General features: G+C 40.6%; 4 protein-coding genes across 5 annotated transcripts; all 4 read left to right on the top strand.

Moving 5' to 3' along the window:
- Nucleotides 1-654: 654 nt before the first annotated feature.
- Nucleotides 655-2335, top strand: LOC116323686 (complement C1q-like protein 4). Its single transcript, XM_031744081.2, has 4 exons — nt 655-746; nt 1123-1230; nt 1326-1466; nt 1554-2335. Exons 1-4 carry the CDS (start codon nt 740-742, stop codon nt 1976-1978), a joined length of 681 nt encoding a protein of 226 aa, XP_031599941.1. The 5' UTR covers nt 655-739; the 3' UTR covers nt 1979-2335.
- Nucleotides 2336-4320: 1985 nt separating this feature from the next.
- On the top strand, nt 4321-5640 carry LOC120432921 (EMILIN-2-like). Its single transcript, XM_039598307.1, has 4 exons — nt 4321-4359; nt 4451-4555; nt 4635-4775; nt 4858-5640. The coding sequence occupies exons 1-4, from the start codon at nt 4353-4355 to the stop codon at nt 5289-5291; spliced, it is 687 nt and encodes a 228-aa protein (XP_039454241.1). The 5' UTR covers nt 4321-4352; the 3' UTR covers nt 5292-5640.
- A 5689-nt stretch (nt 5641-11329) lies between these two features.
- Nucleotides 11330-13248, top strand: cbln18 (cerebellin 18). Its single transcript, XM_039598158.1, has 7 exons — nt 11330-11348; nt 11671-11770; nt 11883-12062; nt 12149-12307; nt 12386-12474; nt 12574-12654; nt 12761-13248. Exons 2-7 carry the CDS (start codon nt 11671-11673, stop codon nt 12887-12889), a joined length of 738 nt encoding a protein of 245 aa, XP_039454092.1. The 5' UTR covers nt 11330-11348; the 3' UTR covers nt 12890-13248.
- Nucleotides 13249-18028: 4780 nt separating this feature from the next.
- tagln (transgelin) lies at nt 18029-23764 on the top strand. 2 transcript variants are annotated; one of them, XM_031744082.2, is made up of 6 exons: nt 18035-18186; nt 21148-21191; nt 21989-22177; nt 22323-22494; nt 22761-22863; nt 22946-23764. In XM_031744082.2, the coding sequence occupies exons 2-6, from the start codon at nt 21180-21182 to the stop codon at nt 23082-23084; spliced, it is 615 nt and encodes a 204-aa protein (XP_031599942.1). In that variant the 5' UTR covers nt 18035-18186; nt 21148-21179; the 3' UTR covers nt 23085-23764. The 2 variants fall into 2 exon arrangements, with proteins under 2 accessions (XP_031599943.1, XP_031599942.1); XM_031744083.2 differs by lacking the exon at nt 21148-21191 and having other exon boundaries at nt 18029-18186.

The following is a 23764-nucleotide window of genomic DNA, read 5'->3' as shown; positions in this document are numbered from 1 at the left end:
TGAATGAATGTCTTTTAGTTGTACTTTACCTATAAGGTTAATTAGAAAGTGATAGCATACTAACATGGTAAGATGGTGTACATGATTAATAAAATGTTTGATCATAAATATGTTAGCATTGGCATTAGGATTTACCTCAAAGCATGGCTGTTTTCTACCTGGCTCTAACAACATGCAGGTGAGCTTCCTTGTAGGACTACTGGCAGTCAGAGGGTCGTGCTGTTCTCAGCAGTAGCTAAATAAAATAAATCTTGCTTACAATCAGCACAGTTTTTTCTTCCAAAAAGGCAGGTTTGTTGTTTGTTTTTTGTTTTTAACTCAATCATGAACATGGAGAGTGCAAAAACAATGTTTAGTAATCTGACTAGAAAAAAAACTATTTCAGCTGAGCATCTCTACGATGAACACAAGCAGAAATGAAAAATTGCTCATAGCAAAGATATGTGTGTAACATCAAACAAGGCGCCCTGGAGCAGCACACATAAGCTGTCTGTCAACGTGTGAATTTGAGAAAATGAGAGCCTCTAGTGATGAAAAAAGAGATTCATCTTGAGCTATAAAGTCACAGAGGGAAAGGGGATGAACAGCAAAGAAAAAGGAGAGAGGAGGAGTCGTGTGTAAAGAGGTTACAAGGGAGGGGCTTTTAGTAAACTATATATCCATTACTTTTGTGTCATGATCAGTCAGTACAACTTCCACCCTTCAGAAGCATCATCATTCCCCATATATCGGCATCAACATGAGAGGTGAGATTAGATAGACGTCATATCTACATTGGCATAACCTTTAGGAGGAAGATTTTTTAATTGCAAAGAACATTAATGGATTTAGCTCAGGTTCAAAATATTCAGATTCTAGCAGGCAAGAAATTCAAAAAAATGTGACAAAAGTATAAAATGACTAAAGACTGCATTTTAGAATTTTAAATTTAGGAAACTAAACCATGTGAAAATGAAAAGGTATACTGGAAGAATTTTTAAATTTTGGGATGTTGAATGTCTTCAATTAAGCTTGTCAATGCCACAAATTAAAAAAGAAAAAGGTTAGAAAATAGTAGTGGTTTAGAGTCAGTTCACTATTTCAGAATAGCAAAGACGTCTGATGCCCTTTTTTTTCCTCCAGCAATTGTATTGCTGTGTCTGCTGCATGCAGCTTTTGGTCAGGGCAACATTTTTTCCTGGATCGGACCTTCGGAGAGTCTACCGCAACAAGCCCCCGTTCAAAGCCAAGGTGAGAGGCTGTTAAATAAAAAAGTCTGCATTTATGTCATAATATAGCTCTGCATGTTTTTACCTAACAACCTACTCATCTGTGTGTGTATGCAGTGTGTGTTACTGACCAGGCGTCGTGTGGCTGCTGTCTAATGCAGAAACAAATAGGCAGGTTGGAGAAGTTCTTTAACATGAGCATTAATGCACTGAAGGATGAGCTCATGAGCTCCAAAATGATCCTCAACAATATGAGAGGTGAGTGACATCAAGTGGCCCATAAACTAGAAGTCGAAGCTGATAGATTTCTCTTTTCGCTAAGCTATTTCTTCTCTGCATTTCCAGGAAGCCGCAGCGCCTTCTCCGTTGCTCTAAACAACAACTCAGCCATGGCCTTCTATGGCCCCTTCTCCAGTGACAGCATAATCAAGTACAAACATGTCTTTATCAACTTGGGAGACGGCTACAATGTGGAGACTGGCGTCTTCACCGTGCCCCGCTCCGGCGTCTACAGCCTCTCCGTCACGATTTACAGCTCTGCTCGCGTAACCCTGAGCAACTGCGTCACTCTGCAGGTTAACAGCGAAAATGTGGCTGAAGCCATTGAAAGAAATGGTCAGGACCTTGAAGACAGCACCAGTGTTGTCGTGGCTGTGCAGCTGAACGCCAGGGACCGGCTGTCTGTCAAGCTGCTCCAAGGATGCTCCTTAAGCGATGACATCAACCACTACAACACTTTCACTGGTTTTCTGCTTTATGCTTCTGATTAAGTTGGCAAAGTGTAGCCACTGTGTGCTTTGTACCAACTTTTGCTTTATACTGACAAAATGTAAGCCTGCTAGATGTAATTTTTCTATGGTGACATCAGTGACTTGTAGCCCCAAGATTTCACACGCATCATTTTGTTCTTTCTGAGATTTTGTGTCATTATGCTGAAGAAAAGTTTCTTAAACACTCTTGTCTGGATTTACCCTTGAATTAATACGGCTGTATCTTTTTTTGCTATTAGACTGTTGAAGTGTCTTGGCTATAACAGTTTTGATTTTTATTTAGTTATAAATGTCATATGACTTGTCTGTGAAATCTGTCAAGCCTACAGAAATAATGAAATAAATCAGATCTTTAAACACACAGTTGCCTTTGTTATAATTTTTGATCCATTCTTTAACAAATAAAGCAAAGTTCTAACGGTGATAATACCACAGTGTGCTGTTCACAATTTGAGTGGAAAATGGAGGATATATAATCATTATCTTCTTTCCACACCAATGAAATTTCCAATAAGTCCTGTGATGGCCTAGCAACCAGCGCAGGGTGTAATCCACCTCTTGCCCATATCAAATGATACTTATGTACTGGCTTACTACTCCTCAAGTTGAGCAGTCAGAGCGTTTTCTACTACGTATCATTCACCATATATATGTATGTATATGTATGTATATATATATATATGTATACATATATCTATCTATCTATCTACACACATATATATATATATAAACAAACTGCACTTTTATTTTCGTACTCTTTGTCTAACATTCACGCACACACTCTAATAGTTGCATCAAGGGTTACGTTGGGGGTCTGTGTGTTTGCCCAAGGATGCCTTGGAGGACCAAGAACTGATCCAATTAGTAGAAAACTCACTTGAGTCAACCCTCTATCTTAAATTTGATAGGCTGGATGGTGGCGTGGTGGTTAGCACTGCTGCTAACTCACACCAAGAAGGTCTTGAGTTCAATTGCACCACTTTCTGTTTGGAGTTTTCATGTTCTCCCCATGTTTGCGTGGGTTCTCCCCCAGGTCCTCTGGCTTCCTCCCACAGTCCAAAGCCATGCACATAATGGGGATAGGTTAACTGGAAAGTCTAAATTGCCCATAGGTGTGAATGTGAGTGCTAATGGTTGTCTTTGTCTATGTGTTAGCCCTGTGACAGACTGGCGACCTGTCCAGGGTGTACCCTTCCTCTCGCCCTATGACAGCTACTATGGGCGCCCCCCGCGACCCTGAAAAGGATAAGCGGAAGCGGATGGATGACTAAAGCAAGATTTAATCATGTCCTAAATTGCAACAAAGAGTGCAGTATTACAATATATTATTGGTGTATGTAATTCTGAATACATTCTGTAGCTAATTAAGATGCTGTTTATACAATGTAACAAATCATGTGAAACTACGAGTACTGGCAGCTTCATTTGTCACCAGGAAACTTTCATTTCACTCTAATCTACACAGATTATTTCCTAATGTAAAAATGATCACAGCACTACACTGTATAAAATACAAGCTGGCAGTATAACACCGCAGTTTAGAACGTTACTTAAGTCTTCCTACTCTATACATATATTCTCATGTTCAGTGAGAGACTGAGATTACCAAAAAGCACCACTGAACAACACAGGAAATCATTCCTGCCTGTGGTCATCTCCCTGTACAACTCTGCCACCTAACACACTGTAAACTGCAATAGCTACACCCTTTTTGCACACGCTCTTCTTTCTTATTCAGATATTTATTAGTAACTTTTATGTATGTATATATTGTGTTATTTCTTACTTGTTGTATTGTCTGTTTTTGTTACTGTTTTTACGGGAGCACTGTAACCAACATAATTTCCCCTAGCGATCAATAAAGTATTCTGATTCTGATTCTGATGTATGTCGTGTGTATAATGCCCTTCTAACACGTTTCTGTTGGACCGAAAAATATGTCAACGTATCTATCACACTGAAAGCACAAGCATGTAAAATGACAGTGCTTTTTTTAAGGCAGGTTAGAACTGTGCATAGAAAAGTACACTAGACTATCAACCAGCACTTTACACCTTGTCTGCTAATGAGGACACACTGACACCTCTTTCCAGATGATAAATGATACCTCACCGGCATCCACAACAAAGCCTTAGAGTCAGGGTGTGTTCCTGCTTCTGTCTGATTTTTAAAGCTGAGATCAAGTGGTGATGATACAACTTTACCAGTTGCACAGGTAAAAAGGACAGGAAAAAAAAAACAAGAAGGGGTGTTGTCAAAGTTGGAAGGTGATAAGGGAGGAGCGCTGAGAAAAATATATATCCATGACTCTTGTTGAGCTCATCAGTCTCTCTTACCTTTCATCCAACTGAAGCTGCCATCATTTAGTGTCGGCATGAGAGGTAAGCCTATGTTTACACACAAAACAGGCATCTAGTAAGTAGCTCTTTCTCTTTCTTAATTGGTTTACCTATTTCATATTTTTCTCCACAGCTCTTGTACTGCTGTGTCTGCTGAATGGAGCGTTTGCTCAAAACGGATATTCCTGGAATGGACCTGTCCGGATTGCTCCAGATCCCGACCCCAACGCAGGCAGTGGTGAGAAACTGTGACTGCACAAAAAGCGTGTGCGCATATATTCTCTGCTGCAACTGTGTTAATGTGTCTTTGTGTCCAGCATGCAGCACGGATAAATTCTCCTGTGGTTGCTGCCTGATGGTGCAAGAGGTGAACAGGCTGAAGACCTACTTTAACAAGAGCTTGACTGAGCTGGAGAAGGACTTCCAAAAGACAAAAGAAAGTCTCAGGGTGGTTGAAGGTAAGTGATCGATTATAAAGGACATAACAGCAAAACCCGATTTTTGCATTGCTGACACACCATCTCCCTTTTGCATTTCCAGCCAGCCGCGTTGCCTTCTCTGTCTCTCTATTCAGCGATGAAAATTTTAAGTGTTACGGCCCCTTCAGCGAAATGAACAAGGTCGTCATCTACAAAAATGCCTTCCTTAACTTGGGCGGAGCCTACAACATGAACACTGGCATCTTCACCGTTCCCTACTCAGGCGTCTACAGCCTCGCAGTCACCATCTTCAGTGACGCGGGGTCTCCCGGCAACATGCTGGCTGCCTGTGCCAATCTGCAGGTTAACAATAAAGTGATGGCAAGAGCCAAAGAGTTTAATAACAATGACCAAGAAGATAGCGCCACTATAGTTGTGGCCATGCACCTGAAAGTTGGAGACATGGTGACTGTTACCTTAAGCAGTGGCTGCTATCTCTGTGATGAAAGCTACTACAACACCTTCAGTGGCTTTCTGCTTTATGGTACTGAATAAGTTGGAGGATGGTTGGTTTTTATTGCAAGTTTTGCTCCACTCTTTAGGTTAGCATCTGCTAGATGAAATTTTCTGTATCAGTCTACTGTTTTGGGTTTTTTTGAGAAAGTCCCGGTTTTAAATTTATCGTGCTTTGATTCAGCTTGTACAATCCGAAAGCTTAAACCAAGAAACTATAAGAGTATCTTTGTTCTGAAAAAAACATATTTTCTTGTTGCAGTAATGGCGTGTAATGTGTATATACAATCAGCACCCATGCACCTTGTAAAATTACATGAACTGTAATCAAATTTTGTTTTAACTGAAGAATTGTGTGATTGTTTGGAAAATTAAACTATTGAAATACTGACTGTACTATGCTGTTTACTTTTTAGGTATTGATATTTTCCACAGACCAACTTTATATTGAACTATATTAAGTAACACACATATATCATTTAAATTAAAAAAAAAACTTTATTTACAATCTTGGTCACAGTGAGCATGAATATGAAGCCTTATTAAACCATATTACCACTCTGGTGACAGACATAAATGACACATACAGTATCAATGAGATGAATGTCTTAACGTTTAGTAAATGGTGGATTTCAGTTCATTTTAATATACTTTATTTTATTTACCCGATAACATCAGTCAGATGCATCCGACTAACCTTTCATCAGGTACTAGATTAAACCTGATCGTATACCTGTCACCTGTTCAGGGGTTCAGAGATTTTGTACAGTGTCATATTTGCCTAGAACGATGTTCAGGTCAAGGACTTTCACCATGTTTTACATACTAAATTGTACAAGTACATGCTGACCTGAACCACAACCACAGGGACCTGGGCACCTTACAGTCACTGAGTCGGCCATGGTCTGTATACCAGTGGTCTAGAGTCATCTGGTGATTCTTAAAGGGGGACTTCAGTGCTCACATCCGTAACAATAGTGAGACCCGGAGGCGGGTCTGGAAGAAAATGACCAACCTGATGTTAACCTGATTAGTGTTCTGCCATAAGACTTCTTTGCAAACAGAAATTTGTCCATAAGGGTGTCCATACCCACTGGTGGTAAGTTGGGGAAGGATGCTGGACACTATACAAATGTATAGTGAAGGTGCACTTGGAGCGTCTGGCAGAGGCCCAGTCTGTGAGATCTTTAACACCCACCTGAGGTAGAACTTCAAAAGCAGGGAGGCTGGGGATGTTGAGTCTAAATGAAATAGGTTACACCGGAGCGGTTTGTAGCGTAGAGTGTAAAGCGGCAGGAATGAGAATTAGCACTTCCCAGTTTGAGGACATGATTCTTAGCTGAAAAGGGGTGGCATGCCTATTCCAGGTCAGGGACGAGTTGCTGCCCCAAAATGGAGAATCATAAATTGTAAATCCTAAATATTTCAGGGTCTTATTAAAAAGTCAGAGGAGAGGGGAGACTGACAGACAGATTGCGGCAACGTCTGCAGTGATGCTGCACTACTGTGTCGTGGTAAAGAGAGAGCTGGGCATAAATATGAAACTTTGATTTACTGGTTGATTTACTTCCTTATGCTCACTTATAGTCACAAGCTTTCGATGGTGACTAAAACAATGGATACAACGGTGGCTTGCCTCTTACTCAGGGTGAAGCATTCAGTCTATCGAAAGATGGTAAGTGTAGTGCTGCTACTCCTCCTCAACGAACACAGCCAGCTGAGGTGACCCACTGAAGTTTTTTGGGCATATGACAAGGATGCTTCTTGAGCGCCTCCTGGGTGAAGTGTTCTGGGCATTTGCTACTGGGAGGAGGCCTTGGGGCAAACCCAAGCCATGCTGAATAGATTATATCTGTCAAATGGCCTGGAAATGCCTCTTTGTTCCCCTGGATAAACTCAGGGAGGTGGCTGGGGAGAAGGAGGTTTGGGTTTCTCTGCTAAGGCTGCTGGTCCTGCGACCAGGTTCTTGATAAGCAGGTGGATGGATGATACCCAAGTTGAATCACAAAGACAGTCACAAAACCATTAAATAGACTGAATATCCACATCAGTCTTTGATAGCTTCATCAGTAGAAAAGTCATCAGTAGAATAGTCGTGATCAATAGAGTTTTTAAAACTTGCTAAAAAATTAGGTCAAAATGCATCTTAAGTCTAAAACTGCCCCCAGGTAGTTGTTAAGAAGTTGAATTTGCTGGGTAGTTTTTATACATTCTGTCACAATAAGTTGAATTATTCAATCTTAAAAATAAAAGAAATGAAGACTGTTTAAAGAATTAGTAGTATTTCATTATAATTATCAAACAAACAGCAGTGGGACCTTTTTTACTAGTTGTTTTACTCCAAAAGAAAGCAGTCTTTTTCTGGCTGGTATCATCATACTGAAATGAACTCGGGCACATTTTCACAACTGTATCAAACAATCTCAGTAGAAATTCAAAGCTCTGGTTTGAAATCACATCTGAGGTTATAACACTGCATGCCATTTTTGTCCCCAGGTGCTACATGAATTATCTTGAGGACGGGAGAACAGACATAAAACACCTGAGATACCCTGGCATCGAGAAGATCAGATAGGAAGAACATGAAACTATGCGATGAACCAGGTCAACTGATTTGAGACTCCGTACACACAGGTGGTGAACAAAAGACAAATATAATACATTTTTCCAGGAGTACGGACATTTTTAAACGTGGCTGTCAACACATGAAAAACCTTGTTATCAAATAGGGCCACGTCTTTTTGACAAAACACCTGGTTTCAGGTTAATAACAAACAGTAGAGGTGAATGAGGAGCTGCTGTACAGCAAACTCCTGTTAATGGGGCCAATATTTTATTTTTAAATGCATTACTTTTATGCGTGAAAAAATAGCCAACTATGATTTCAATATATACACTTTGGTACGATCACGTTACTTGTTAACTTCATGCTAAGGGTGATGTTGTATTAGGCACACACAGATTTGTCTATTTGCTGCCCCATATGATGGGGCAATTCACTCAATGACTTGAAAAAAAAATCCTAAAACTTGTTAGATATTGGCCTAATAATTTTTTTTATAGCTAACAATGGGTTAGCAATTGGGCCATTTACTGTACAAAACCTTGTCAGGTAGTCACTAGTGGCCAGCTGGTTACATAGAGGTTTGGGTGTACAGATGTCTATAAGAAAATGCCTCTTGGAACCCTTTTTCGATAAACACTCTGTAAGTGATTTTATAGACACAGTCGCTAATTTCAAGTCCTGGTGAATCAAAACTTTTATTTATTGTATAAATTGTGTTCATTATTAGAGTAGCTGGGATATATCCTCAGTCCAATCAGATCCACTGCTTATTCATCATGTCAAGTTTCAAAACACTAAGATGGTGGTGGTGAAAATGCTTAGTTCAAGGTCAATTTATAGCCTAGAGGATCTGTTTTTTTAAATTGGAAATACAACATTATCATTAGCTGGTCATGCATGCTCTGCATCCTACTACTACTCAAAGGATCTGTTAGTCTACAAAGGCTTTATGTTGGAGTGTGCAGTAAAGGGATGGTTGTTGAGAAGGAGCTCAGTAAAGAGGTAAACTAGTGTGCCTACAGCCATCTGTAAAACATGGTGGAGGCTCTGTCATGGTTTGTGGCTGCATCAGCCAGTGGTGCTGGAAATGCTGTCAAAATTGATGTAATTATGAGTACAGAAGAGCACAGTCAGATTTTTAAACCATGTAATACCATCTGGAAAGCAACTAATTGGCAACAGCTTAATTCTTCAGCACCACAATAATCCTACTCACATTGGCAATGCAGTAAAGGAATACTTGGATAACAGACAAAGAGTGGATTGGTCTCCCCAGGGCCTGGAACTCAGCATTATTGAAGCAATGTGGGATCATCTTGACAGAGAACCGAATGAAAAGAAGCCAAGATCTAAAGGTTTGAATTTTCCTTCAAGACGTCTGAAGAACTTTTCCTGAAGACTGCTTAAAGAAATTATAAGACAGATTGACTAGGTGGTCAAACCAAATATTCATTTTCAAGCTCAATAGAATTGTAAAAACTCAGATTTGCCTTATATACTGTATTTCCACTTATGTTTGCACATTTCTATAATTCAATTCATTCATTTATTTTCCAAGTATTTCACTTAAAACAACTCTGTAATGCAAAATTTCATACTCAAATGATCAAAGTTTCTAAGTGAGATAAGAAATGAAGTGTCTATATTACCAAACTACTCCCAAATAATGGCAATGATGATTTCTTATCTGCACATAGAAACATCAAGGCACATATTATAGGCCTCAACAGAATGCAATATCTTATGACAATTGTGCAGTCAGCTAACATATTCTAGGGCAACAAAAGACTCTATTAGGCCAATTTTCTGAACCAGGTTAAAGTGTTTCCACTTTGTGTTATCAAATAGGGCCACGTGAACATGAGTTTCCTTTTTTTTTTTTCTTTTATTCAAATTCTAACAAACACATTGGCCTTTGTTGAATCTATCACTGAAAATCAAGATAAAAATGATGTTGTGAACAGCCTTGTAACTTACTGGAATACTAAACAAATATTGGCCCACAACACCAGATCATAACATTGATATGAACATCTATTAACATCCATGTCTCAGCCATTGATAAACTGGGCTACTACCGCTATCTGAGTTTCTAACAATACCTAAAGAGAAGGCAATGATGGGAAAGCAATACCTCAAATCCCTTACTTCAACCACAGCATGGGAAACAGGTGACACTGTATATTGTTTTTGTTAAATCAGATAAAACTCAGCTCCATTTGTCTTCTTATCTCAGTGTTATTATATCCTCGGGGACCTGACAATTATCTACATTTTTGAGCAGCTGGCATCATTTGAACAATGGCAACCAGATACTGCTGTCCTAAAAACGAGTATTACTGTCCACACAATAAGTGCTAAAAGGTGCTGTGAGAACACTTGTTGTTCTTTTAAACTAAAGGAAAACGATCTACTGGACTGTATTACAGAGGCAATTGAGGCTGTCACCGTGGCAGGGAGTGGATGGCTAGTCCTTAGCTGTCAAATGTCTACTTGTCTGTTTGTGTGTGTGTTCATGTGAAAAGGTGGAGCTACTGTCATTCATGGGCTGGATCACCCAAAGTGTAACAATAAGAAGCTGAAACCATCCTCCACCATTGACTCTCTTAAATTCACAAGAAGCTGACACAGGCCCAGTCCTTCAGAACAAGAAGAGGACCAGAAAAACAGTAAGTTTTATGATTAAGTCCTTACATATACATTATAAAAATGTGAAACAAATACAAATGAAGAACGTTACATTGCATTCGCAGGGGGATGATATATAATTAACCTCTATTTGAAACATATAAAATTTTAAAAAAAAATACTGCTGTATGTGGGACAAAAGGGAAATTGTTTATATGCAGACATAACTAATATACATGTTATGATGATTACAGTAAGATAACCAAAATACTTAACACGCTAGCTTTCAACTACTGACTTATGGCCTTGATAAAGAGTATCACAGGTACCAGATTGATGTATATTATCAAGGTCAAATTCATTATCTCTGCTTTCTGCTACATTTCAGTTTTACCCGTTTTAATTTAGGTTAAAAAAGCAGTCCAAAAACATCGGTATGAGTTACAAAGTCAGTCATATTTTAAAGCTAATATTGAAAAAAAAAAAATGTCAGGCAGAGTTAGGTCGAACTTTTTTGAGACAATCTTGAAATTAAAATTTATTAGACATCTAAAAATTTCAAGTTACGCCTGTGTAAGTCAAAATTTTGAAATATTAATGTGAAACTTGGACTTAGCCTACAGATGACAAAAAAAGAAGAGAAAGAAATAAGAATCCATAAACAGAGGGCTAAAAAGTCCAAGTAGACATCTAGCCGACATAAACATCATGTTCATATTTCTTAGAGTTATGTTTCTGGCTCTGTAAGCTGTGTATATACTAGCTTATTGGGATTTTTCTGAGGAAAACACAAGTTTTGGTATTTTACTTGCTAGCAGCTAGCTTAATTAATAGGCAGATAACAAAGCTCAGAGCAGGAGCCAGATGCTTTTGTTTGAGCTGCATCCATTTCGTTAAAAAAAAAGGTCAAAACTAAGCCTAAACCACACTAAATGTGGCTGAAAAGTAATAGCTATGTTGTACACAATCAATTAGCAAGAAATGAATCCAGCATTTTTAAGTAACACAGCACATTCGTCCTTACCATTGTTGTTTGGTGGGACTGGCTTCAAGCATTTAACTCCTCCTTACAGCACACCTCAGAATGAAGACCGAAAACACTTGAAAATGCTTGTGTTAGCTCAGCAGTGTTTACTATCTACTATCTGTTTGCTATCTATAAGAAAGGAGTACTTGGCCTCTCTAGTCTGATATAAAACTAGATTCTGCTTTTTTTTTTTTTCTCAGATGGTTGTATTACCAGTTTTGTTCCTGTTGGGGTCACTGTTTCTCTGTGATCAAGTGCAGGCCCAGTCCGACACCATCTTAATGCTGAAACAGGCAGCACGTATGTTATCCGGCCTCATTTTGTTGACAAATGCTTATATAACATTAGTTACAACTTTAGTTTGAGAAGTCATATCTGTTTGCCTTCTTGCTGTTCCTCTGTTTTTTTCCAGTTAACTGGAAGGGAGCTCTGACTTGTGAAACATCGGACTGCAATTGCACTTTCAATCAACAGCGCGGCTGCTGCTGTGCAGCCAGTGACATGTTCCAGTTAGAAGAGGATATCTTAGAAAGGATGACCTATTTGTGGCATGACATCAGCACACTAAAAGGCAGAGTACAGTCACTCACAGGTAAACACCCTTGTTTATTAAATCCAAAGTGTTTTGAGGCCATTGACCTCTGTTGTTGAGTATTAATTCTTCCTTCTCGCTGTCAGATAAAATCAAGGTTGCCTTTAAGGCCACCATGGACCCAAGCATTGCTGTTACGATTCCTGGATCTACGGAACGTTGCTTCGGTCCATTCAATATTAATATTCCAGTTCCCTTCTCCTCTGTCCTTCTTAACAGTGGCAATGGATATAACCCGTCCTTAGGTAAGACACACACAGAAACTAAACTGCTCTGACTCCTATGAGTTTTACTCACTAACTCTACACTCTTTGTCTTTTCAGGTATCTTCACTGCCCCCTTTCCTGGTGTTTACGTCTTTTCTTTCACAACCTACTCATCTGTGGGAGAGAATGGGCGCCTCTACCATAAAGTAAACAAAGCGGATTGAAATTTCTGTAATCAGATTACACCTCACAGGTCTAGCTGGATAGCAAAAACAAAATGAGTTGTGCCTTACTTTCTTGTGCAGGTCCAGCTCATGAAGAATGGGAAGCACGGACCCAGTGTGTGGGAGAACAATCGAGAGGATACGGAGGACAGCGCCACACAGGTAAAGTGGTTGTTACAAATACAGTGATTAAATGTGAGACTGTGTCATTTTTGCACTATTTTTGAATGAAGGTGAGAAACACAATTTACCATCTGTTTTTTGTCAGGTTGTTGCACTGGAGATGCAGAGGGGCGATCAGGTTTACCTTGATCTGATGTCCGGGAGGAAACTCTGTACAAATCTTCAGTACAATGTCTTCACTGGTTACATCCTGTACCCCTACATTGCTGCCTAATACACCAACTGGAGAGCCAGGTCACTTCATCTTTCTCATTCCAGGACCTTAAATGGATTGAAATCGAAATACTAGTGTTCACCCACCAGATGTAGGTTTGTGATTTATTGTGAGGCAGGTCCCATAGTTTAAGAACCCCTGCATTAGATTTAAACAAAAAACTACAAAGATGTTTGTTGCTAACACATAATATGCCAAGTTTGTGCATAGTTAGAAGAAAATAAGAAAATCACTTCTTCACAGTTATTTCCATGATTAAGATCTAAATCTTTGTCAATAAATTATATAAAGTCTGTCTGTATAAAGATAAAGTGTGAAATTTTTTGGTTATGACATAATAAAAGTTTAGTTGACAGTGATGGCGTGTGTTTAATTTCGGAACTCGTACACACTCACATAGGCAACATCCATGAATGGAAAAAGCAGTCAGAGGTTTTTCTAAAAAATTAGGAAGGATGACAGTGGATCATAACAATGCTGCTGCTACTGCTAATGGCATCTGGCCACGACCCACCTTCAGTTAAACAAACACATGATGTAGGAGCAGATTACACACACATGCACGCACATGCTATGAGAATTTGGACATACCAGTCATTCCAATAGGAAGTTTCTGTGTAGCAGCAAGAAGCACAGGGTGGTGGGTCCATGTTGTTACTTTAAAGCTGAGATGTCAAACTCATTTTACAGCATGGACCACATACAGCCCAGTTTGAGCTTAGAAAAGGGAACTCCTCTTGCTGTCAGTCTACAGAAGTTTACCAAACTATACATTTAATTCCTGAGATATCTTAATATGAGAAAAAAAAGGTGCAGGAAGAGCATTTCTTCTCCTACACATGAAAGAAATGCTGCTGTAGTAAATCAAAGAAATCTCAACATGAGCTTTATCACAGCAAAAATCTCTTGCACAACTTCACCTACTTCCAAGAAGAGGAACAACTTTATTGACTGACCAATGTGTTTCGGCTTGTGGCCTTCATCAGGGTCATGAGCTTTATGGTAGGAAATAAATGTGTGAACGAATGTCCTCCAATTATAAAACAGAGAGTTTTTGTTAATTCACAGAAAATGGCTTAAAAGTGGAACTTTTATGTTATTTAATTGTGCATCTATTAATAGGAATGACCATGAGGGAGGTTTTTATTGGTGTGAAAAGCTGTAAACTTGTGAAAATACAGTTAATTGTTTAATATGTAGCTACTTCTCAGAGGAGTTTAACACACAAAGACTGGTAAAACACGAACAGCTAGACTCTTATTTTCATCATTTTTGTTACTCAATACAAGAAACACAACATTTTAAGTATTGCCTCTTTGCATCAGGCTGCAGTTCCATTAATCTATCAACACGTTCTCATTCCAAAACAAACACCGACACTATGTGACAAATCGTCGGTGTGTTACTTGTTCGGATTCATTTGGAATGAATCTACACATGTACATTTAATTTACTTTCTCATCATGAATCGCTTTGGAAAACACAATCTAATACGACTGAGGTTAGGGATAAGGTTATGGTTCGGGTTAAGGCTGGAATCCACGGCTGGAACGTGTGTTACTGCCGGGAGCATCATTCTATTGGATTCTATCCACTATCAGGGGCATATCACAGGGACGCAGAAGGTTACCTTTCGCGTTCCTATGTAATGCCTCGGGACGTGACAAATCATCGGTATGTTACGCTTTGGGAATGAGAACGGTCTCATTCTATTATCAAACTAAGGTCAAAGTTCATTTCTGACCACAGAAACAGAGATAACAGGCTCACTCATGGCATATTAAATTCCTGATAATGGTGAATATTTAAGCCAGACTGAACAAGCAGCTGCTCCTAATGACACACATTTTATCTAAATTGTTTGCAGACACTGAAGTGTGAGGTGTTACTGGTTTTTAGACCTTGCAATGAACACATTAACACAAGAGGATGGATCATTAATGCTAGCTAGCTTGTTTAGGAAAGTGCTAATTAGAGACACTCAAATAAAATGCTGGAATTTCTTGCACCAAAATAGTACAAGCTATGTGATACTGGATTAAAATGCTCCCCTGAATCTGTCTTTACTGTGGAAGTTTTTTCACTGTGAGTGAATACACAAAGTTTATCAAAGTTTAACGACAGAGACCACAACAATAATGGCGATAACAACAAACTTAATCAAACTGCCAGATTTTAAAAATGATATTTTAAAGATGCCAACAAAGGCAAAATGGCCAAAGTTAAAGCTTTCAATTAGGCAGATAAAAGGCCTGGAGTTGATTTGAGGTGTGGTGCTTGCATTTGGAAGATTTTGCTGTGAACCGACAGCATGCAGTCAAAGGAGCTCTCACTGTAGGTGGAACAAGCCATCCTTAAGCTGTGAAAACAGAAAAAAGGAGTGGCAAAATCTACAGTTTGGTAGATCCTGAGAAAGAAAGAAAGAAAGCACTGGTGAAGTCAGCAATGCAGAAAGACCTGGAAGTCCACTGAAGACAACATTGGTGGATGATCACAGAATCAATTCCATGGTGATGAGAAACCCCTTAACAACATGCAACCAAGTGAACAACACTCTCCAGGAGATAGGCGTATCGATAACCAAGTCTACCATAAAGAGAAGACTGCATGAAAGTAAATACAGAGGGTTCACTGCAAGGTGCAAGACACTCATAAGCCTCAAGAATACAAAGGCTAGATTGGAGTTTGCTAAAAGACATCTAAAAAAAAGCCAGCACAGTTCTGGGAAACATTCATTGGACAGATGAAATCAAGATCATCATCAGAAAGGCTCACAAACAAACAGCAACTGAAAGCCTCTCCAGTAAAAGGCTGGCAGAGCATTAAAAAGGAGGAAATCCAGCATCTGGTGATGTCCATGAGTTCAAGACTTTAGGCTGTCATTGCCAGCAAAGGATTTCCAAAGAAGCATGACAAAAGTATTGAACATTTTATCTTATTTCATTTGTCAACCTAGTAAATTAAGGCTGAAAGTCTGCATTCAGTTGCATCTGAGTATTTCATTCACTAATGTACAGAATTGTATTTGCATCTCTTTGTGGTAGCAGAGCACTTTATTTTTAGTCATTAAAGTGAGAGAAGATCCCATAACTTACTGCAGTACGGAGGAAATTGTATAAATGATATATGATCTCACTTGTAGTTCTTAGAAAGAAAAACAAAATATGCAAAACAAACCAAAAAAACGCCATCAGCCTATCTCTGATTATCACTACAAACACGTTGGAGATACCAGTGACGCTGAGTTGACTCCCTGCAGACAGCCAGAGGCTGAGTCAGGACCCCATCACTTAAAGCATGCTCAAGTCTGATAACACACAACTTTAAACCTCTATTTAAACAGGTAACGTAGAAAAAATCCCCACCCTGAAGGGTTAGGATGCAGAATTTAGCACAAGTATTTATTTTTGCTGCAGCCTAGCTTTTTACTTTGGGGTGTAGGGGGACTGACTCACTTTTGGAATCAGCTTCAAGTCGTCCTTTTAAGGAACTGGGCACTACCTACTGGGATAGCGCCAAGTACTACTGGGTCTGGGGTTTGGTACAGGGAGTATTACTCAATGAAAAGTCATTTATACAAACATATTACTAGATATGTAAAAAATACACATGAGTTGGTACATTTTCAAAGGGTGATGCCTACACTTCCATAGCACTCTTTTTTAAGAAAGATTTTTGCGCTCGAGTGTGAGCAAAAGCGAAAACCACAAGCTGCTAGCTTTGTGTTAGCATGCTGTATTTGTAGATGCATGCTAGCAGTAGCTGTCCTGTTGTCAGCAGTTGTTTCTGGCCTGGGTGCTGTTTGCAATTTTAGCTGTTTTCCTGCACATTTTTTACATTTCTATCAAGCTTTAATAATATCATTGCTAGCTTAGTAACTGTAATGTGATTACGCACAAAGCACAAAAACCACCAGTACCAACCACACAGCTATGTGTGGAAGATTTATTCCTACACCGCTGACACATGTGCAAAGAAACACATATGAGACATTGTTGTGCATTTCTTTTCTGCGTTTGATTCGTTTTCATTTTGCCATTTTACGTCGTCTTCATCTATCAAAGACTAACATACCTCATATCTCATAGTCACCCAATAAAACACACGAGGAAGCACACAGAAACATCTGGCTCTCCTTTTATTTTTACAGCTTATGGAAGCAGGATTAAAGGAGAAGATCAAAGTCATGTAACTTGAATATTAGAGTTCTAAAGATGGAAACAAATGATCATAAGAGAGATGTTTTATAACACGACAAAGTGATTGTGAGGCAGATGTTCATTACTTCTATCAGGTACGTGGACAAAACATAAAGTATGACAGCTGGCAGAGTTTATTAAATGTGGGTTAAGAGTGTAACTTTGTCACTGTCAGTATGAATAGATGCTTTGTTTTATGTAGGAGTGGTCTGAACTAGCTTCTCGCTCTGTGATCTGTCCAGCTTCACAGAGAGTTTGTAACTATACGTTTGAATTCTCATATGCACACAGGAGTATCATGCTGAAATGTGCTTGTACTGGAAAGGAAGTTATGGAAATGTCATGACTGTTTGTGGTGGGATCCATGCACGCACCCTGGACTTACATGGAGCTTTCTGTCTCAAAGTTTGATGACTTTCTCTTACTCCCATCCTGTTTATCTCTCCTCTCCTCTCCTCCTTCGCTCCTCAGCGTACAAAAATGTGGAAACAGAGTCACTTTTGACACTGCTCAGTCCCTACAGTAGTATAGAACAATACTTTAATTATTTCCCCCACATCCAATAGTCACTTCCTCTCTTTTATTTCCACCTCCATCCCATCACCCTTCCTCCCCGCTTCCCTCCAGCCTCCATCCTCTCCCTCCGCCATCTTGCTGCCACTTTGAACGAAGAGCGATGCGGCGAAACTATTTGGGGAATTCTCGCCGACCAAACCAATGCTGCCGTCTCTCTCCTCTCTGCGTGGAACAGCCGTACCCAAATAAGGCTGGGCGTTCTGACTAGACGTGAGGGGAAGAGACGCAACAGGCAGGGGGAGAGGGAGCTGCTGAAAGGCCATGCCCTTTTAAGGATGAAGTTTCCTTTTTTTCCCCTCCCTCTACCCCTCTCACTCGCCCTCATTCTTGGCTTTCGTTGCTCCCTCCTTCCTCCACCCTCTCTCACTCTCTCAGTAGAGGAGTGAAGTCATCTGGCCTCATCTGCTCCTTTTAAGCCGGCATTTTTGAGAGGGAGGTCCCTTGCCAAGCATATACAAACACTCAGTCAAGCATCCACACTCACGCCTTCACCAGCGGAGAACTCACCTATTGCTTCACACAGTGAGTATGCTTGTCTTTTTTCCCTTGTAAAACTCCTGGAAGTGATGGTTGCCTGGTTGATGATGGTCAGATGCGGGGTGTTAAATTCATATCAAAAGGAATACATACAGAATATGACTAATTTCATCCTTCGGAGGTCAAAGAGGCTGTTTGCATGCAAGATTCGGGAGCAGATGGGAGCTCAAACAAACATACGCACCAGTGGTTTATGACGTATGCAGAGACTATCAGGTTTCCTAAAGATTTTTGCGCATTTGACTGAATAAAAGTTTGCAAATATCTGCACGTGATCGAGTACAGCTGCTTATAATCTTCATTCTCTGATTAAAAACTGCTGTTTTCATACGGGAAGCCCGGTTGTCCCGTTTTATATACATAACTTAAAACTTTGCAAATAAACTCACTGTGTAACTGTAATGCGGTGCATATCTTATTTGAGGGCTGATATTTTTTTCCTTACACTGAAAGGACATAAAAGCCAGACAGCGTTGCATATATCTACATATCTGCATAGTTTTATTTGTACAAGCAAATGATCCACTGCCATACATGGGCTTCTAAGGCGTAATGAGTTACAGAGCTCATTATAGAATGAGGATACAGAGCTGTCCAAACTTTCCATCTGTCTTTATGAATACATTATGAAGCTGGTGCCTGATGTGGAGCAGTATTTGGAGAGAAGATAATGAGCAAATCATCAAAGATGGCAGCACACCCAGTGATTCCAGTAAAGCCAGCCAGCAGTAGCAGTGGGAAGGAGGAGGGGAAGGAGTACCAGTGGGTAGCTGAGTTTCTGAACAGCAGCAACAGGAGGAGATAACACTATCTGCGCTGCCAATCCAGCAGCAGCACATAAACACAGCAGAGGTTTATAGAAGCCAGGGGCTGATCACGTCTTTGTAAGAGTTGCTGTGAGCCGGACAGCAGTGCTCACATGACACAGTCACTAGAAGTACATCAGACGTACAACTGTTGTAAAGTTTGTCAGAATGATCAGAACTGCAAAGGGCTTTCAGAAAGTGGCAGGTCAGAGTAAACTTTTCTGTGCCCCTGGAATAAACTGGAAAAATAAAATAAAACCAGTACATCATCCATCTGGGATGGCATCCTTCAGCCAGATGACTCAGCTGACAATGTCCAGCCCAAACTTCAGCTGATTTACGCCAAATCCTGACTCTCTAAAAAGCTAAGAAACAAAAGGATTAGAGCGCGCGCCGCTTGCACAAGCACCCCAGAGCTTATTCATACAAATCATTAGATGGCGGTTAGCTGGTTAACTGTAGAGGAGGCGAGGCCGTACGATGCCACGTCCCCTCGGGCTGCCGCAGTTGCCACAGCCCTCAAACTGGTTTCCTGTTCTGGCATTAGGCACATTTGCCATGGTGATAGAGAAACAGAGGGGGGAAAACACAGGAGAGGGAGAGATGGATGGACTGAGGGACTGAGGTGATGAAGTCATGACTGTGGGATAGAGCAATTTGGGAGTTTTGAGAAGAGGTCTTTGAGGCTCGCCTTTTCTTCAAATCTGTGGTTTTGACCATCTTTGGTGATTTTTTTAATGTTCATACTGCCATATTGCTCTTACACAAAAATCTCCATCCTTTTCTTTCTACAGTACAAAGCATTAGAAGTAGCTATAAATGAAAAACTCCCCATGCAGCAGAATTAAGCAGAAGCAGCCAGACAGCACAGAAGCTTGTTTAGCAGATAATCCTGAGTTATTGGACCTGGGCTGGGTCCCAAACACAACATCAGGCCCCTGGACGCACATAAATACCAAAAATAGAGACTAGGCCTTAATGGATTTACTTAACCTCCAAAAAAAAGATTATATAAGCTTTGTTTGGTTGTTATGCAGTGCACACTTTCTCCTCTTCGTGGTGGGAGAAGGCACTGAGTGCACAGTGTGGTAAAGATGCCGTCTATTACTTTTCCTATAAAAAAAAAAAAAAAAGTGTAGCGTGAAGGATTCGTGGTCAAAGCCCACAGAGTGTTTCAGGAGGGCCAGTGTTTAAAAAGAAAAAAAAAAAAGGACAGGTTGTAGTTATACCAGAGACACATTGCTTTGAAATAATAATTATATAATGACGAATGTCAGGCCGAATAACGAGAGGTATGAGTGTGTGTGTGTGAGGAAGAGATATAATATCTGAACTTGTGGTTGTAAGTAAGTGAGCGTGCTCCCCAGCATGTGTGTTTGGTTTCCTGTGGTCTGGAAAAGCACCACAGAGTATGCAGAGAATATGAAACTGGGCTGGAGGTAACGAGCTCTGGACGTTCTGGGCCGGGAGCCATTCACTTCTTTGGCATTCAGCCTCTAATACGCAGACATGGGGGATATGTACTCGTACAATGGTACAATGGTTTTATTTATCATATCCACGATACCAAAAAAATCCACATTTCTTTTATCCCTTTACTAAACTAAACTAAAATAAGGAATTGCATTGAAATGTAATGTAAAAATCCATAAAGTACTCATAGATTGCCTATAATCTGTAATTTACATAAACACAGCTACACTGGCTCACTCATCAGCTGCATGTCCAGCAACGAGTAGGAGACGGGTGAAATTAAAACTGAAAAAACAAAAACATGGAGCTAAAAGTAGGCTGAATATTCCATAAGTGGGAATGTGCCAGTATTGTGTTTGCACGTTGTTTCCATTACAGGTCTCCATGCCTCACAAATCATTTAGTGAGAAAGAATAAATGAGCAAATGAAAATAAGGGGAATGTGAAAGAAAGGAACGTTTTAAGAAAAAAAGTCTAGTCCCAACTTTATCTTCTGTCAGTGACCCCTACAGGCCTCTACTACAGTGGAAAGAATCCAATCAGAAAAACTTGTGCATTGTGTAAAAACAGAACAACAGCATTCCTCACCCTGTGCCAGAAACAAGTCTCTCCTCCAGCCAGCGGAGAAGTTTAACCTTTTCAATGTTTCGACTTTAAACCTCTCCAGGAACAGGGAAGTTGACGTGACCTGACATCAAGATGGCAACAAAGGTTGGATGGTGCAGACAGCACTTTGATATGAGTTTTTGCACTCATTTGCACTCATTGGCTGTTGGCCCAAAGGCAATACAGAAGCATAAAATGGAAAAAAGACAAAAAACAAGTGCTGGCTGTATGTGTGTTTGTGCGTTGGAGCAAAGCAAAAGCCAAAAAAAAGAGAGAGGGAGAAAGAAAGAGTGTGTGTGTGTGCTGGCATTACAGAGGAACATATGCAAAAATCAGCTGGCTGATAGCGAGCTCCCTCTGCACACCGTTCATCCTGACGGGGCTGAATGGTTTGCACTGGGAGACGCAGCACTGTTACTGCTGGTGCTCCTGGGAAGGTTTATAATTCTACTGAATGCTGAGCATTTACGCTTCTATACACGCTTCTGACATGCATGGTGTTAATGTTTGTACTGGTGTATCATGATCACAGCATATAGTCAGGAGGAGGTGTATGTGTGTTTTCGAGTAAATGTGGCTTTATTTAAATTCTTTGCACACCTATGCATGTTTCTGCATATGCTTTAGACTCAATCTAAATGATACTGCAGTGCAAACATGTGAGCTGCTAAAAGCAACTATTATGAATGGAATAGGTAGAAAAGCATATGCAGGACAAGGATAGAAGTGACAATATTTGATAAAAAGGTCGAGATCACAGGTAAGACTAAGATCAGGGAGACTGAACTCCCCATTATTACGTGACATCAAGGGATCATAACTACACATTAGCCCTTTTTCTTTGAAGGCATGTGTTTCTCGTTCATTTCCATCCCTCACTTCACTTCTCTCGCCTGCCCCAGGGTGTCGGCATGGCTAACAAAGGTCCATCCTACGGCCTGAGTCGGCAGGTCCAGGACAAGATCGACAGCAAGTACGACCCAGAGCTGGAGCAGATTCTGGTGGAGTGGATCAGCCGTCAGTGCGGCTCTGGTGTGGGGAAGCCAGAGCCCGGTAAACAGGGCTTCCAGGCTTGGCTCAAGGACGGATGTGTGAGTGGACAAGCTGCCCGGATGTTTTCTAGTAGAAATTGCTTTAAGATAAAAATCTTTTATTTGTGCTTCTCCTTCCTTTCTTCTTCCCTTTAACTGCCCTCCCCTTTCTACCCTCCTTTTTGGTTTCGTTTTTTCTCTCCAGGTCTTGAGCGAGCTCATTAACAGTCTGTTTGCCGGCGAGAAACCTGTGAAGAAGATTCAGAGCTCGCCCATGGCCTTCAAGCAAATGGAACAGATCTCCCAGTTCCTCAACGCTGCCGAGAAGTACGGCGTCACGAAGACCGACATGTTCCAGACCGTGGACCTTTGGGAAGGTCAGACAGGTTTCATGCTCTCAGGATTGTTTAATGGTGGAGGGTTTAGGCACTTGGATTGTATGGTGCAACCATAGATGTTTTTTTGTTTTTGTTTTTTTTGTTAATGAATGTAGCCTCCACATGTTATTTTCAGAGTGTTGCCACAAGTGGTCATTAGAGGAACTGCAGGTTTTGGTTGTTTCCACATATTGGTTTTAGTTTTCAGAGATTGATATTTGATATTTTGACTGATGCTGTTGTTAATACTGTGTGTGTTGGGACAGGTAAGGACTTGGCAGCGGTGCAGAGGACCCTGTCAGCTTTGGGCAGCTTGGCCGTTACCAAGGATGAAGGCACATACAAAGGAGACCCCAACTGGTTCTTCAAGTGAGTCCTCTAAAATTAAACAGACCCCTGTTAACACAATGACTCCGGCACCTTTTTGTGACACTGCAATGTTGCATTGCAGGAAGGCACAGGAGAACAAGCGAGACTTCAGCGACGAGCAGCTGAAGGCTGGCAAAAATGTGATTGGCTTACAGATGGGCTCCAATAAGGGAGCCAGTCAGGAGGGCATGAGCTACGGAAGACCTCGACAGATCCTGTAAAGTCACTGAGCCGCCAGTGGAAAGGGCGCTCACTGCAGAGCCGCTGGCTTGGTCCAACTCCATCTCCAGGTCCAGCCATGCCACTATCCTAACTCCAACTTCAGAGAGATGGAGCTGAACCTGTTGTCTGCAGCGAGCAGCACTTGCATCAGTACCCAAAACCTCTTTAGCCCCTCTTCTAACCAAAACCTCTGGTGCTTGTTACGATCTCTTACACCCTTCGGTCCTCCCTAAACTTAGTAACTGTCACAGAGCCCTTATTTACATGCTCGCACTGGTGATCAATGCAGGGTTCAACTATGCTTTGTCTTCGGACTAGTAACAACTCAATGTTTGTAGTCTTAAGCTGCAATTGTAGCCATAAAAAATGACCAAAAAGTGTCTTGTTAAACCAAACAAAAACCTTGCACATACCAATAGCTGATCCGGTCTTTCCTTCAATAAGGAAGTCATGTTGCATCTGCCTCCCTGAATTTTGATGGGTTCTGACAGAAATTCGAATTCGTTTACATGCCGTAAAGCGTTCTTCTCAAATTTACAAGCACAACCATGTTGCACCAATGCTCATTTTTACTGCTACCGTGTCAAGTACACATCCCACATGGCTGCGCCTGCTGTATCAGCGCTCATATTTTTGTACATTGTCTTATTAAATAATGACTTTGAAATACATCTCTGAA

The sequence above is a fragment of the Oreochromis aureus genome, linkage group 14 (assembly GCF_013358895.1).
Source record: "Oreochromis aureus strain Israel breed Guangdong linkage group 14, ZZ_aureus, whole genome shotgun sequence".
NCBI lineage: Eukaryota > Metazoa > Chordata > Actinopteri > Cichliformes > Cichlidae > Oreochromis > Oreochromis aureus.
Note: the sequence above shows the minus strand (reverse complement) of the source record. Positions and strands in the feature narration are given on the sequence as shown.